The sequence below is a fragment of the Pelobates fuscus genome, chromosome 6 (genome assembly GCF_036172605.1).
Source record: "Pelobates fuscus isolate aPelFus1 chromosome 6, aPelFus1.pri, whole genome shotgun sequence".
Classification (NCBI taxonomy): Eukaryota; Metazoa; Chordata; class Amphibia; order Anura; family Pelobatidae; genus Pelobates; species Pelobates fuscus.
Genome location: NC_086322.1, coordinates 161,564,894 through 161,578,454, shown reverse-complemented (window position 1 = coordinate 161,578,454; position 13,561 = coordinate 161,564,894). Strand labels below are relative to the sequence as shown.

The window sequence follows — 13,561 nt, the reverse complement described above, 5'->3', positions numbered from 1 at the left end:
TGTTTTTTGGTATAGGTCAAACGATAAGTGCCCTTCACTCACCTCTATCAGGACGTCCAAAAAATGCATCTTGAAAAACATATGCAGATATATTCTGTATCCAATGTCCTATGTACTCATATTTGATGCATGAAGGACATAGTTTGAATGCATTACCTGTACTACATATAACACATATTAGTCTTAATTACAGCTTTAATCTTTGCAACACTTAAGGTGTTTCATTGCACTTACTAGCTGAACACATTTACTAACATAGTAGTTATGGAAATTACCAATGAGGTTGGAATACATTTAATCTCAACATTGTATAATTGTGCAACCTGACATAATGACTTGTTTGTAGCGTCATGATTCTTGAACATAAAGTATTTTGCACAGTTGTGACTTGTTAAACTATATACTAATGACCATTGTATTCATGAGTTTAAGTGTTAATCAGACATAAACTCATACATAAAGTATGAATTAAATTATAGTCTACTTAATTCTTCAAATGGTACACTAGCTGTGAATGATTTTTTAATGAAAATATGCTTGACATTCTAGAACTAGATATCAGGCAAACCGCAAAGCCTGAAAATTATTCTGTTAATATTTTTTTACTTGCTTAACTAACATAACATAATATTTCTGTTGATTTAGAACAATGAATGTGATTCGATTAATTAATTAATAAATTAATACTTTTATATGCATGACTATTATAGTCACGTTGCTGTCTTATTAATCTAAAGGCTTGCAAGTGGATGCATTTTAAAGTGTACAATTCATGCCAAATATGGCATGCTGCCACCGTATAATGAATACAATTTTACCCGAATAGTTTGCTAACCAAACTGATGCTAAGAGTTGCAATACATTTTATTTATTGTTTTAACCAAATATAGTATTGCATGATATAGTTTGTGGACTTTAGGCATTAGACTTTATTTTTGCATTAGTAAACTCCTCATTGACTGTTTATACAGATGCTCCACTGTAAAATAACCAGGAAATTACATGTGATATAAAAAACATAGGTACCAAAACCTCCAAAATATACCTATATAAGCATTTCAAATGTCGTTTTGGATGCATTATTAATTAGCATTTGATGCTGAATAAGTCCAATCTTTTAATTTTTGGTCCAACCATAACAGTGACTTATAGTTAAAAATAAAGTAATGGGCAAGCGCTAGGTAACTGAGCAAAAGTAATGTGGCAGTTATCCCTGAAAATGGAACTCCCTAAAAAGCTCCGGATAGAGATATAGAACAGAAAAAAAAAAAAAAAAGGCTGTGCCTGTTTAAAACAATAAATACAATTTGGAGCTTTACTTACACTGAATATAGCAGACAATCTGGTCTGTGAAATCAGTGGTTTGTCTGCTCTAATCAATGTAAGTAAGGCTTCAAAGTGTATTTGTTGTTTTAACCAAACAGTTAACACTGTATTGTTTTCTCTTGTCATCTATGGTCTTACCCCACAGTTACAAACTACGTCCAGGTGCTGTTGTATCCATCAGTGGGGATGTATACTACTACATGCTGCATATTCTGGAGCTGGTCTTAAGCTCCATTACATGTGAATTGGAAATCACACAATTGTATGTTGTGGGGATTTCACCTATGAAAGCATACCACACTATTGGAGTTTTTTCTCTTTTGTTTTTCTTCACATGCACCCCTGGATGTACTTCAAGCACTAAAGCTAAAGCTAGACCATCCTCCCACACTGCAAGATTAATATATTTGGGACTATTCTATAATATGTATTGTATTTTTATTTATTGTAATAATTGATCTCCACCAGGAGATTCTTGCTTTTTTGCCTTAACAGTGACTAATAGCAAGCAACCTGATTTTTAGCATGTAATTCAGGTTTCCTTTGTACATATGTTGCAATCATTGCAATATTTGTCTCATATGTACTATTTAATGAGTCAAATAGGGATGATTGAGACGTATGTATTCCAAAGCTTGCAAACCATTCTATAATAAATGCAATCAATGCATATATCTAGAATTAGACTGTAAATCGCAATGATTGCTAGAATTAACCCATGCCCAAATTATGAGAGCTTCAAAAGTAATCCTATCAAGATGGTATGATTGTTACTTTCATGAACAAAGTTTATACTATTATTATAAGAGCCTGAATGATGTAACACTGTAGCAAGCATCATTCTAGTTTGTATATGTTTTATTGAAGATCAGATACCCTGTATTTAATGTAAAAAATAATATGTAATCAGAAAAGTACGAATACGTATTGTTTCTATGTCTTACGAACTACAATTATCCGTATCTGTAGACTATTCAAAAAATCGTTCAATTAATGTAAAAAAGTTGAGATGTAGGGGGCGGGGCCTGACCGGGGAGCTGAGCAGACACGCTTTCAGCGAGCTCCCGAGCCTGGGCCCGATTTTCGGCGAAAAACTGAGGATACTTTACCCGAATCGGTCCCTCCAATACGGCAACCGGCATTATGCAAGCTGGGGCACAGATTGACACTTTTCAAGCCGGAGAACACGCTGATAATCCGGGCCGGGATCCTGGGGCCTACAACGCATGGTGGATGGGAGAGACGGCCGCTCTCCCGACCCGCCAAAATCAGCGGCACCCGCAGCATCGGGCCTCTCAACTCCCCCCCCCAGGACCAGAGGGGGTTATCCTGGTCCACACAAGCATGTACCCAAAGCCTGAATTAAATGTAAGGAGTGAGAACAGCAGAGAATGCGAAACGAGAAACCAAATGACTGCACCTAAAATGGCAACATCAGGCCCAACCAAGGAGCAAGCCTCCACCCAGCCTCTACACGAGCGGCTAGACACACTGCTCAACCGGTTCTGGAAGATGTTAGATGAGCGGAAGGCACACCACAATTCTAAACGCATGGAAGGGGTGAGGCAGCCCCAAACTGCGAGGCAGAGAGGGCAGACCCCAGGAACAACCGCCACGCACCGACGGGCGGTACACCCGTCCGGGCAGGGGAACGTCGGGAGACTCCCTCCCATACACCGACCACACCGCCGGAGAGCCGCCCGCCGCAGGCGGCGGATGACCACCAGGACCCTCCACAGCGCCCACCATGGGAAAGACCCGGCCCCGAGAGGCAACCGTGTCTGTGGTTACAAGGTGCCAACCCCACACTATGCCCGGAAGAAGGGTGAAGCCCCCTGCATCAACCACCTCCACTCCCCGCTGACCCACCTGCAGACGCTGCCGGCAACTCTTCCCGGAGGGAACCGGTGCGACTCACGCCTACTCGGTCACGCATGCAGAGCTGCCAGAACGGGCATCGGGTGAGGTGATCCAGACTCCAGCAGACTGCGGCCCACAGCCAACAATCCAGCCCGCGACACAGCAAGCGACACAGCAAACACAGTTGGACCTACCGAACTATGGACTTTAAAGCGAGACACTCACCATGGTACACTGACCCGGCTGTAAGAGACACATACCATATCCCTTCCAAGGGAACGCACTCAAAGGCTGCTCAGTAATGTCTCACATTAACTTAACTACTCACTGATGTTACTAATTCCTTTTTTCCACTACTGTTTTCGATATGTATCTTTAATGACGCACCAACAGATTAATCAGTCCAAATACACAATAGTAAGGTTCTACCACAGCTATTATATACACACTGGCATGTCTCTACATCGAATGTAGCCTTATCGTCTTAATTTTGCCCTGTCCCCCGCTACTTAGCAGACATAGCTCCTACTTAGTGGCAGCTAGGAAAGCATATTGTCAGCTAATCACGTATTGTCATGTCTCTGCCCAGATGCAACTGCTGTAGACAAGCTAATATGGCCTATTGGCATTTTCCTTAACCATAGTCTGCAAGGAACTCACGCAGTATGATGTTTTACCCGCTCCTCATGTTATACACACCAGACTCACTGAGTTAGCTACTATATAATAAGTGCTTGCTGTGCTACCATTACCGCTACCATAATGCAAACCACTCTGCTGTCTCTTAATCTGTAACACTCTTAGGCTCGGACGGTTATCCTCATGTTGACCCTCAAGTTATTCCTGCTATTGAGCCTGGCACAGATTCCCAGCGTATATTTCCTCATGCTTTACTATAATAACTACTTGCCTGTTACTGATAAGATTCTGCGCTGTTAAGCCATGTATAGCACCTATAATGTCCATCACTTTGATTTCTTTACTTTATTCTGTTCCTTCTGAGATAAGCTTGTTTATATAATTTAAAATGAGGATGTTAAACCTAGGAGATATTGCAATTCGTTATGATGTCCTTAACCTGTATATCCCCTGCAAGTCTCCCTCTCTTTATTCTGTACCACCATAATCACATACCTCAATAAAAGAAAGATTGACAAAAAAAAAAAAAAGTTGAGATGTATTTACATTATTAAGATCCAGTATGTTCAGTAATTGTGTAACCTTTTTATATAGGTTACTCCACAAATAAAATCTTTTGTTTTATTCTACAAACTTAATGTAGAAGTCCAACAATTCTCACACATAATATAATGCATATAATGTCTCACTCATTTGTGTTTTGATTTTTAACAGGTGCTCTGTGTTATGCTGAACTTGGAACATGTATTAAAAAGTCTGGCGGGCACTATACATATATATTGGAAGCCTTTGGCCCATTACCTGCATTTGTTAGAGTATGGGTAGAATTGCTGGTCATACGGTAAGTCATGTTCTTTGACTAATTCAAATGTTTTTGGGATGTTTAAATGATCATATAGGGGGGATATATTACAAAAGATAACAGTTAACTAGTTTACTGTGACTGCTACAAATCTGTAACTAAACAGTTAGACGTCTCAGCAGAGATGCCATAAATCAATTTCCATCTATACTGAAAAAAAATAAACATAAATAAATATCATACTTTTATTAATGCACTGTTAAAACACATACAGGTTTTGAGCAATGGGGTGGGGTGGGAGGGGGGGAGAACAGGAAAGGAGAAATGACACCATCTCACCTTTGAAAGACAATGTGCTAGGCACACAAAATGAATTAAACCATGGTCTTTTGTCTTTTTCCCTAACTCTCTGCCTCTGTTAATCTTACTGTAAAGAAACATTCCCTCTCCCTGAGACAAAATGTCCTTTCTTCAAGTCTCGGGGGATGACCTCTCGTCATTTGTACAGTCCTGTTGATAAACATGTTGCCAGAAAGCTATTTGTACTGTCCCTCTGTACATTTTTATAATGTTATCATAGTCTCTGTGATACTGGCACTTTGTCTACCTGCCTTTCCATCTTTATGTATGTCTTTCTTTTATATGTTTTTTCCATAGAATGCCACCAATATATTTAATATTATTGCACTTTAGGGAAGAACACTTAGTGAGAATTGTTGCTTTTCACACTGAAACACAATGTTAAAGTAAATGTACTCACAAAGATTATAGTGCAGAAGAGCAAACAGACTGCTTCCTTTTACCAGATTCCCATACAATCAAATAGTAAAAACTGTTGCATTCAGAACAATATAGGGAAATTATAGAAAAACTTCCATCGGAGATGTAAGATTACACACTAAAATTACTCTTAGAAGTTCTTTAAAATTTCCGATAATTTATTCTATTTTATCTTCCATTACACAAACTGTAAAGGTCCTAATTGCTTTCTTTTACTATTCAAAGAACTACATCATAATCTTTCTCTATTTGCCAGTATTATATTGAAGTACCAGCAGCTGTTTTAACACAGGTTTTACATATTCCATCATATTGCAAGGCAAAGTAATTTCTAGTCTTAAAGCATCTTCAGTGATCTTTGTATGACTTTTCCTTCCATATATAAAATAGGTGAAAATAGAGAAAAATAATCTTATTTTAGCATGTTTTTTTTCTCATTAGTAAAAATTAAACTATTTTATTTTAAAATACATTTTCTCAAAGATTCATTAGAATCATTAATCTTGATGCAAACCTGCATTTGCCTTCCACATCATGGACAACATCCACTTCCTTTAACAAAACGGGAAACATTTGAGAAATACTAGTGCCTACTATTCCGTGGCTCTTTATTTTTAGCCTTACTCTCACATTAGAAGTAAAATCTGAATTGTAGAAAATCAATATAAAGTGATAAATAACTATTACATTTATCCCTAAACTACAATCACATTCATACACATAAACACAGATCAATTATGAGAAGTTCACTAGTTTGGCCATGATTTAATATTTTTGCATATGCTTTTTAAATGATTTATATATTTTTTTATAAACTTTTTCAATTATTTCTTTCAAAATATTAAAATATCAAAAATATATCAATGGATCAGAACAATCTATATTAGTGAACACTGTGGCCTTTCTGCGCAGGATCTAAATCAATGCAAATTAGAAATGTCAACTTTAGAAAACTCTTATTATTTGGACCTGGCCTGGAAATGGACAAGCACACTATGTGTGCTACTTGTATTTAGCCGGACATGTTGTTAAAAAAAAATGATTCTATGTTAAAATGGTATAGGGCAGCGTTTCCCAAACCAGTTCTCAAGACCCACCAACAGTCCAGGTTTTGTTACTATCTCCATTGGAATAAAACAGGGAAATACATAAATCCTGGACTGTTGGTGGGCCATGAGGACTGTTTGGGAACCACTGGTATAGGGAATTAGGCACAGAGTATAGACTACAGGAATGGTTTGATGTTGTATCTGCCTTGAAGGGCATTGTGCAGCGTGCCACACATTTGGAGTCCCATTATAAAATAATTTACCACTGGTTTCTCACTCCCTCAGACTTTTTAAGTTACAATTGTCGCATACAAATGCATTGTGCATGGGATACGGTCAAGTAGGTTTGTTGTATCATATTCTGTGGATGTGTCCCAAGCTTACTTCTTACTGGAACTCTATTCTTGATTTAACAGGCTATATTTGCTTATCTATACTCTGGAATCTCATTCCGCTCTTATAGACGACTTGCAACATTATAGCCTTATTTCACTTTCCTTTCCCCCTCCGGACAATTTTATTAGTTACAATTTATCTTTTGTTACTTTACTCTCTAATTATTTTTTTTTTTTACCAATTGCTAATTACAGTGTAATTACTCTCCACAATTTTAGTTTGGATAGTCTCAGATTTTTTCTATTTTCTTTATTTCATCTTGTTATTTATGCTTTTTACATTGTTTAATTTCATCAATTTATATTTATCTATACGTATTTTGCTATACTAAAGGTTTGTAGGATTTATTCCTAATATATATACTCTATTTGATCCTCTTTGATATTAGAAGTTTTTATACACATACACACATTAAAAGTTTTGTTTCATTAGGGTTACTCCCCACCTATGGGGGCATATCTCCCAAATGGTTATTTCCTGTGTTCTTTTTGTTAATTATTGATATAAACACAACTAACATTTTTTAAGGTAGAAGATAATGTTGTGATTAAAATAAAGTAGATGCCATTTTAATTGAAAATGGTTCCTCACAGCTAATCAGTGGGAGATGTGTGCCAAGCTATAGAATCAATTCATGGAACAAAGGCTGCTTATTTAACTTATCTTTTATTTTTCTGCATGCAGTTCAATATAATTACTGAAACACGCAAGGCTAAAAACACTTCATGGGAATAGATTATACATCTAAAACAAAAGAGCACAGTGCGTAGAGTATTACAAAGATTGCTTAGAGTTAAGAGAAGAAAATAGGTCTTTAGAATGACAAGCTGCTTAAATGGTCTGTGTAAATACAATAACCATCACACCCTTTCATAGGTGTGTGCAGCCTATTTCATTAGTGTTGGCACTGGAAAATGTTTTCCCTATGTTTTTTTTAATGTTATGTAATGTGCATATTTTTACAATGTTGAGTAAATGTGTGCTGTGGGTGTATAGGCGTATGGTGGCTGTAAGTGCTGTAGCTGCCTGTGAGGTGTATTGTTTCTTTCTCTGTGTAATATACAAGGCTGGCTGTGTGTAATGTGTAGCCCATTGTGGTCCAGTTTAAAATGCAGCATGTGTGCACCCAAGTGGTTGCAGACAGCTCCTTCCAGCTTGCACCAGAAAATTTATCAGATCATTTTTTTTTCAATAACTCACAATGTATAAGGAGTAGAGAACGTTCTCTGTAAGTACAGGTCAAGTTCTCCCTCCTCACCCTTGGCATTAGGGGGTGGAGACTATGTCCATCACTGAAGATTCAGAAGATGGCTTGGCTTCTGGGGTCAGGAGGAAACACAGGCTGGTCAGGAAGATCTTTTCATCTCCCTGTCGGCTTCTTCAGCAGCTTAGGCACACCAGGCACAACCCACACGCTCGCCTATAGTAATGAAAGTTCCTAATTTACAAAAGCATATGCTTTAACTTGTCTGGGTTGGTAAAAATGTGTCATCCTATCTCACTCTCTACTTTAGGTTGTGTGGTGGCTTAGGCGTTTCAGATAGAGTTGAACGGACACCTGGATGTTCGGGTCCGGTGGGTTCGGCCGACTTTGAAAAAAAGTCTGGGTTTGGGCTCGAACTTGACCCCGAACCCCATTTTAGTCAATGGGGATCCAAACTTTTGGCCACAAAAATGGCTCTAAAAAACTCCTGGAAAGGGCTAGAGGGCTTAAAAAGGAAGTAAAATGTGAGTAAGAGTAGGGCAAGTGCCCTGCAAACAAATGTGGATAGGGAAATCACTTACAAATAACATAAAATAAGCAACCGCTTAGTAGATAACTCCCTAATTCACACGACATTGGGGAGCTATCTACCAAAACGCTGAAAGACCTAAATTGGTCTTTCAGCCACATCTACTAATTCTAAGTAAAGATTACTTAGTATTAGTAAATTCAGTCCCTACTCACTATACCGCGACTAGGGGCGTGTAAACAGTGAGAAACCAAAAAAAACCTATTGCCCCCACCCCTGTGCAATGCGTGGCGGCCCAAAATAAGAATGTAGAGGGGGGGGGACCTACTGTCCTCCCCCCTGGCCCCCACCCCTGCATGGTGGGGGGCCTTAAATAAAAGATTGGGGGACCTACTGTCCTCCCCCCCAGCACTCACCCCTGAGCGTGTGTGGGGGCCATAAATAAAAATTGGGGGGACCTAATGTCCTCCCCCTGGCCCCCACCCCTGCGTGGCTGGTGGGGGTCCTAAATAACAATAAGGAGGGGGGACCTACTGTCCTCTCCCCCACCCCCACCCCTGAGCGGTGGGTGGGGGCCATAAATAAAAAAATGGGGGGTGACCTAATGTCCTCCCCTCGGCCCCTGCCCCTGCGCGGCGGGTGGGGGCCCTAAATAACAATAAGGGGGGAACCTAAGGTCCTCCCCACAGGCCCCCACCCCTGAGCGGTGGGTGGGGGCCATAAATAAAAATCCCCCCCAGGTGATTAGGGGTCCCCAAACCCTTAGTCACCCCCTCCCAAAAAAAAAATTACCCTACCTACCCCCCTCATCCTAAAAATAATGAGGGGGGACCCTTGTCTAAATACCTAAAAAAAAAATTACCATTTGATGTCTTCTTTCTTCTAAAATCTTATTTTTTTCAGCCCCCAAAAAAGGCCAAATCAAAATACATATTAACAGATGCACTTAAAAAAAATGCGCCCAAAAAAATAAATCCAACTTCACCCATGGAGGGCTCCGCACAGACTGAGCTCTGCAGGGCGGGGGAAGGCTTTTAAAAGCTTCCCCCGCACTGCAATTGGGCTCAGAGCACTCTGATTGGTGGTTTCAAGCCATCCAATCAGTGCTCTGACAGGTAAATGAAGAGACTGACAGGTGAGTCTCTACATTTACCTGTCACAGCACTCTGATTGGTTATATTGAAATCCACCAATCAGAGTGCTCTGTGTCATTTTACACAGCGTGGGAAAGTTCTTTGGAATTTTCCCACGCTGTGTAAAATGACACATAGTACTCTGTGTAAAATGACACATAGTACTCTGATTGGTGCTTTGTGTCATTTTACACAGCGTGGGAAAATTCTAAAGAACTTTCCCATGCTGTGTAAAATGACACAGAGCACTCTGATTGGTTACTTAATCCACCAATCAGAGTACTATGTGTCATTTTACACAGCATGGGAAAATTCTAAAGAACTTTCCTACACTGTGTAAAATGACACAGAGCACTCTGAGTGGTTAGCTTGAAATCCAGTGCTCTGGATTAAGTAACCAATCAGAGTGCTCTGTGTCATTTTACACAGCGTGGGAAAGTTCTTTGGAATTTTCCCACACTGTGTAAAATGACACAGAGCACTCTGATTGGCTGGGTTTCAAGCTAACCAATCAGAGTGCTCTGTGTCATTTTACACAGTGTGGTAAAGTTCTTTGGAATTTTCCCACACTGTGTAAAATGACACAGATCACTCTGATTTGTGGATTAAGTAACCCATTAGAGTGTTCTGTGTCATTTTATGCAGCATGGGAAAGTTCTTTGAATTTGCGTCGGTGCGTCGGTTATTCTGGATTTTTATTTGGCCTTTTTTGGGGCTGAAGAGTTTAGAAGAAGACATCAAATGGTAAGTTTATTTTTATTTTTTACAGGTATTTAGACAAGGGACCCCCTCATTATTTTTAGGATGAGGGTGTAGGTAGGGGTAATTTTTTTGGGGGGAAGGGGGTGACTAGGGGATTGGGGACCCCTAGTCACCTGGGGGGGATTTTTATCCCCTAGTCACTCATGGGTGGGGACCGGGAAGGACATTAGGTCCCCCCTTATTGTTATTTAGGGCCCACACCAGCCGCGCAGGTGTGGGGGCAGAGGGAGAGGACATTAGGTCCCGCCCCAGTTTTTATTTATTGCCCCCAACCACCGCTCAGGGGTGGGGGCCAGGGGGAGGACAATAGGTCCCCCCTTATTGTTATTTAGGGCCCCCACCCACCGCTCAGGGGTGGGGGCCTGGGGGAGGACAGTAGGTCCCCCCTTACTGTTATTTACCTCAGGGTGAGGGTGGGTTCTCACTGTTGTGTTGACATGAAGGAACCTTTTTGTGTCCCATTTGTCCTCTCAAACATACTTTGATCTGATCTAAGTGCTGTGGCCAGGCATAGTCTTGTTAAAACAGCACAAGTTAAAAACAATTGGATGTGGGTAGATTGACGCTATTACATTGTGAGAGATGCAGCAACTCTAGTGTCTATAATCACTCAGGAGACACTACATAAAGTGCAAAAACAAGTACAAAGTACAGGGTGCGCAGCTAAAAACTAAGACACCACAGAATTTGATATACCGGTACTTATATCAAGGAGGACCTTACAATCTGTCTTTCGTTATCTGTAAAATATAAAACTGTACATAGTGTAATACTGTATATATACAAATATTTAAGTACACAGATGTAATGGGTCACTCACTATTCCCAGAGCCACGTATAGAAAGCTCTGGCTGTAATGGCTTATCAGCAGATAAAGTTGCTGGAACGAATTCTGGAATTCTGTTACTTCTTAATATTCTGGAAACTTGAAGGTTTTTCTCAAATGGATTTACTTAAAAAAGTTCAGAAAACAGTATATATCAGCAGACAAATAATAAAAAAATGTCCAAAGTAAAAGCACAATGCGTTTCAACCATGTAGGTCTTCCTCAGGTGCATAGTTCCTCATTCCCCATGTTTGTTTAAATAATAGTCTGGGGGTGTTGAATTTGGGAGCTATTTTCACGGTATTCGAACACTTCCGGTTTCGGGTCACTTCCAGTATCAGGTCACGTCAGGTTTTTGGTCACATTCCCGGTTTTAGGTCACTTACGGTTTCAAGTCAGTTCCAGCTTCAATATAGTTCTTAAAGGGATCTGAAGTATTGGCAACCATTTTTCTTTTGGGACACAAGGATACGTAAGCATATTTACAACATAAAGAGAGGTTTTCGAACCAAAATCTGTCTCTACACTTTTTAAGGCACCACAATAGTGATCCCACCGCCTTGCAGTTCTTCGGTATCCTGAATGTACGGAGACACTGGAGAGGTGGTAATTTGGAGTCCACGTTGAGCAAATGCGAGATGAGGTGGATATTTGAATTAGACACCTTGTCTCCAAGTGGATTCAAAATAGATTTTGAAATGTCAGTTTTAATTTCATTTTCTCCTCTTATTTGCACTCTTTATGCTGGGTAGGAGCTTATATCTATTTTTATTTATTCTTATCCCTATGATTCATTTTTAAAAACATATTAGATACTTATTATATTTAAATGTTTTTTATGGTATTTTGTTTATCCTACCTCTCCAAAACGTATATATATTTTTCTCTTTTTACAGATTTATATCACCTATATAGTCATGAGTAATAACAATCTCATATTCATATTTTAAAATGTATTGTTTTTTTAAATTCTTTATTTTTGTCGTGCAGGTGATTACAAAGCATAGTCATACGCCACAACAGCGTGCTTGAATAGTTAAACATAGGATTAACCGTGGCATGAAAGGTTTGCACATTTTTGTTTTAAAAGAAAAGAAACATAAGTAAGCGAGACAAATATGTCCAATCAAGTGTAAATTGAGATAGATAGTAAAAAACATAGGTAAATTAAATAAAACTTGCGTGGCAGTGCTGTGCCTGTCGAGGTAGTCACCTCTCCTCCTGGCTTTCCTGGAGTGTAAGCCTTGTTGCTATCAAGGTAACAGTGCCGAGGAGGGAGGGGTGGGAGATAAGCTGTGGTGAAGGGTCTAGAGCCCTGCTAACTTAGGCAGACAATCTACTTGGGCGTGTAGCGTAGTGTAGGCAAAGGTCAGCTTAAGTGGGTTGCATATGTTGTGTGAACGAGAGTGTGGTTTTGCAACAGTAAAAATATACAGCTAGTTTAATGGCAATATAACTTTTACATGAACTTCTGGCACCAGTGGTGTATGGTATGTCCATGGCAACGGTGAGAGGGTGTCCCACCTATTTTGTTTAGGCAGTTCATTGGACGGCCGTGTCCGCCGGCGGTCTGGTGGGTTCGGGACCTCGGAGCGTCCGGGGAGTGAACTCTGGGATGCCTGTAGGATCTAGCCATGCCAGCTTTGTCTTCGCCGGTGCCGGGGCTGTCAGGAGGTGGAGGGAATGTACATGAGCCTCCAGTTCTCGTGAGTTATGGGCTGTGTGTGGGACTCCGTTGTGGGTAAAAATAACCATTCTTGGGTTCCCCCATTTGTATGCTATGTCCGCTTTGCGTAGCGTTTGCAGTTGCGGTTGTAGTGTTCTGCGCCAGGGGAGTGTACCTTTCGTGAGGTCTGGAAACACCTTAAGGATTGCACCTTCAAAATGTTATGGGGTTTTCCCCCTGATTGCAGCTAGCAGTGAGGTTTTAGCCTGCATAGATTGAAATTGGATGATTAAGTCCACCGTTGCCGGCGTTGGAGCAATCGCCGGTTTCGGGAGCCTGAACATCCCGTCTAGTTGGATGGCTTTTGCTTGCTTTGGTGGCAGCAGTGCCGCGAAGAGGCGTCGGAGGAAGTGGGGTAAGTCTGTGAGGCCCACATTGTCCGGTATCCCCCTCACTTTAAGATTATACCTCCGTTTCTGGTCCTCTATTGCGTCAATTTTCTCAGCAGTTGCCATTTGCCGTTTCTGCAGGCCGCCCACTTTCCCCTCTACAGCGGTGAGCCTGGTTTCGTGGGTGGTGGAAAAAGCTT

The 13,561-nt window shown here is 40.4% G+C and overlaps 1 protein-coding gene across 1 annotated transcript in view; it reads left to right on the top strand.

The window, feature by feature from the left end:
* Window positions 1–13,561, top strand: part of SLC7A11 (solute carrier family 7 member 11) — a 254,563-nt gene that overhangs the window by 41,822 nt on the left and 199,180 nt on the right. Inside the window, exon 2 of the mRNA XM_063458437.1 lies at window positions 4,540–4,666. Within this exon, the coding sequence (XP_063314507.1) occupies window positions 4,540–4,666 (127 nt within the window). The remainder of the gene's footprint in view (window positions 1–4,539; window positions 4,667–13,561) is intronic.